The sequence below is a fragment of the Nicotiana sylvestris genome, chromosome 4, assembly GCF_000393655.2.
Source record: "Nicotiana sylvestris chromosome 4, ASM39365v2, whole genome shotgun sequence".
NCBI lineage: Eukaryota > Viridiplantae > Streptophyta > Magnoliopsida > Solanales > Solanaceae > Nicotiana > Nicotiana sylvestris.
The window spans coordinates 148,690,561-148,693,182 of record NC_091060.1 but is presented as its reverse complement, the minus strand read 5'-3'; the positions used below and the strand labels follow the sequence as shown (position 1 = coordinate 148,693,182).

The following is a 2,622-nucleotide window of genomic DNA, read 5'->3' as shown; positions in this document are numbered from 1 at the left end:
GCTACCCTATCATCTATGATACAACATCCAGACAAAAAGACTTCATTGATCCCATTCCAGTAAGGATCCATGATCATCCAGCTTATTGTGCCCATGTTGAAGAAGAAGTAGACGGAAAGCCTTGGTTTCATGATATCAAGGAATATTTAGCAAAAGGAGAATACCCAGAACTTGCAAATCCTACTCAGAAACGCACACTTCGGAGGTTGTCCAATAATTTCTTTCATAGTGGAGGAATCTTGTATAGAAGGACTCTTGATCTTGGATTGTTAAGGTGTGTCAACGCAAAGGAAGCATCCAGGCTACTAGAGGAAATTCATGCTGGGACCTGCAGTCCACATATGAACAGTTTCGTCTTAGAAAAGAAGATATTCCGAGCTGGTTACTTTTGGATGACTATGGAGACGTACTGCATCCAGTATGTCCGAAAATGCCACTGCTGCCAGATACATGCAGACATGATAAAGGTACCCCCAAACGAACTCAATGCAACAAGCTCACCATGGTCGTTCGCCGCCTGGGGAATGGACGTTATTGAACCAATCGAACCTGCCGCATCTAACGGGCATAGGTTTATCCTAGTAGCAATCGACTATTTCACCAAATGGGTCGAAGCAGCATCTTACAGAGCGATAACTAAGAAAGTCGTGGCAGACTTTGTCCGCGATCGCATCATTTGTCGATTGGGGATTCCAAAACCAATCATTACCGATAATGGCTCCAATCTCAACAGTGACTTGATGAAAGCTATGTGTGAAACTTTCAAGATCAAACACAAGAATTCTACATCCTACAGACCTCAGATGAACGGGGCCGTAGAAGCTGCCAATAAGAACATCAAGAAGATACTAAGGAAAATGATAGAGAAGCATAATCAGCGGCACGAGAAGCTATCATTTGCTTTATTGGGGTATCGCACCACAGTCCGCACATTAACTGGGGCAACCCCCTATATGTTGGTTTATGGAACAGAAGTCGTCATTCCCGTCGAAGTGCAAATTCCTTCCTTAAGAATCATACAGAAAGTAGAGCTCGACGATGCAGAATGGGTGAAGAGTTGCTACGAGCAGCTGGCTCTTATAGATGGGAAAAGAGTGAATGCACTCTGCCATGGTCAACTTTATCAGAACAGAATGTTCAGAGCCTTCAACAAAAGAGTCAAGCCAAGAGAGTTCATACCGGGGCAGCAGGTGTTAATGAAAATCTTTCCACACAAAGATAAAGCCAAGGGGAAATTCTCTCCCAACTGGCAAGGTCCGTACATGGTTCACTGGGTTCTAACAGGGAGAGCCCTCATACTTGCAGAAATGGACGTAGAAGTCTAGCCAAAACCAATTAATTTAGATGCGGTCAAGCGTTACTACGTGTAATTTTCATGCTTTCCTATATGATGTAATTGAACTACGCCTGACCTAATTCCCATTTAAGAGGGGATACGTAGGCAGCCCTATGGGTTCTGTCATAATTTAGTAAAATTTTCATTTCCCCTGCAATTGGAAACTGAGGCAGAATTTTGATGAGGACCCTCAAAATTCTGAAGTAATTTCAGCCAATCATCACAGGCAACAATCAGAAGCATCAACCCATTAAACTGGAGCAGAATTTTGAGGAGGACTCTCAAAATTCCGTAGTAAGAAAGGTTGCAATGTCTTGAACCACGTCGCAGTCGTCGGTTCATCTAAAGAAAACTATTTTTTATTATGTATTTATGTTGTATTTTACTAAGTCATGCGTGTTTATTATCGAAATTGCCTTGTTTAGCAACACTACCCCAGTGATACATACAATATCACCAGATCAGAACCGAGCAGGTCAAGCAAAGCCAACAGAGATACGAACTAACCTCCCCTTTACAAAACTCACGATTTTTCTTTGGGTGCACACACTTGAGTTGCAAATCATCAAATATACTGTACGCTCACTAGACAAGCATTGCCCAGCAATACAACTCTTAGAACCGTTGCACTTACTCACAGCTGTTATCCGCACACAACGGTGTCCCCAATAGGCACAATGTCCCCAACAGTCATAATATCGCAATCCGCCATCAGCTAAGAAAGCTCTATCGCCATTTGCCCTTTTATTTCTTGTATAAGGCTACCATTCTGCCTTCCGAGACTAAGCTCTGTCTCCATCTACATTTTTGCATTGCATAAGGCTACTATTCTGCCTTCCAGCTCTACCTCCATCTGCATTTCTGCATTGTATAAGGCTACCATTATGCCTTCCGAGGTTAAGCTCTACCTCCATCTGCATTTCTACATTGCATAAGGCTACCATTCTGCCTTCCGAGACTAAACTCTATCTCTATCTGCATTTCTGCATTGCATAAGGCTACCATTCTGCCTTCCAAGACTAAGCCCTGTCTCCATCTGCATCTCTGCATTGCATAAGTCTACCATTCTGCCTTCCGAGGTTAAGCTCTACCTCCATCTGCATTTTCGCATTGCATAAGGATATCATTCTGCCTTCCGAGACTAAGCCCTGTCTCCATCTGCATTTTTGCATTGCATAAGGCTAAAATTCTGCCTTCCGAGGTTAAGCTCTACCTCCATCTGCATTTTCGCATTGCATATGGATACCATTCTACCTTCCAAGGCTAAGCCCTGTCTCCATCTGCAT

At 43.2% G+C, this 2,622-nt stretch overlaps 1 protein-coding gene across 1 annotated transcript; it reads left to right on the top strand.

Moving 5' to 3' along the window:
* Positions 1 to 953: 953 nt before the first annotated feature.
* On the top strand, positions 954 to 1,325 carry LOC138890323 (uncharacterized). The gene has a single exon (XM_070173699.1). The coding sequence runs from the start codon at positions 954 to 956 to the stop codon at positions 1,323 to 1,325; it is 372 nt and encodes a 123-aa protein (XP_070029800.1).
* The last annotated feature ends 1,297 nt before the right edge of the window (positions 1,326 to 2,622 follow it).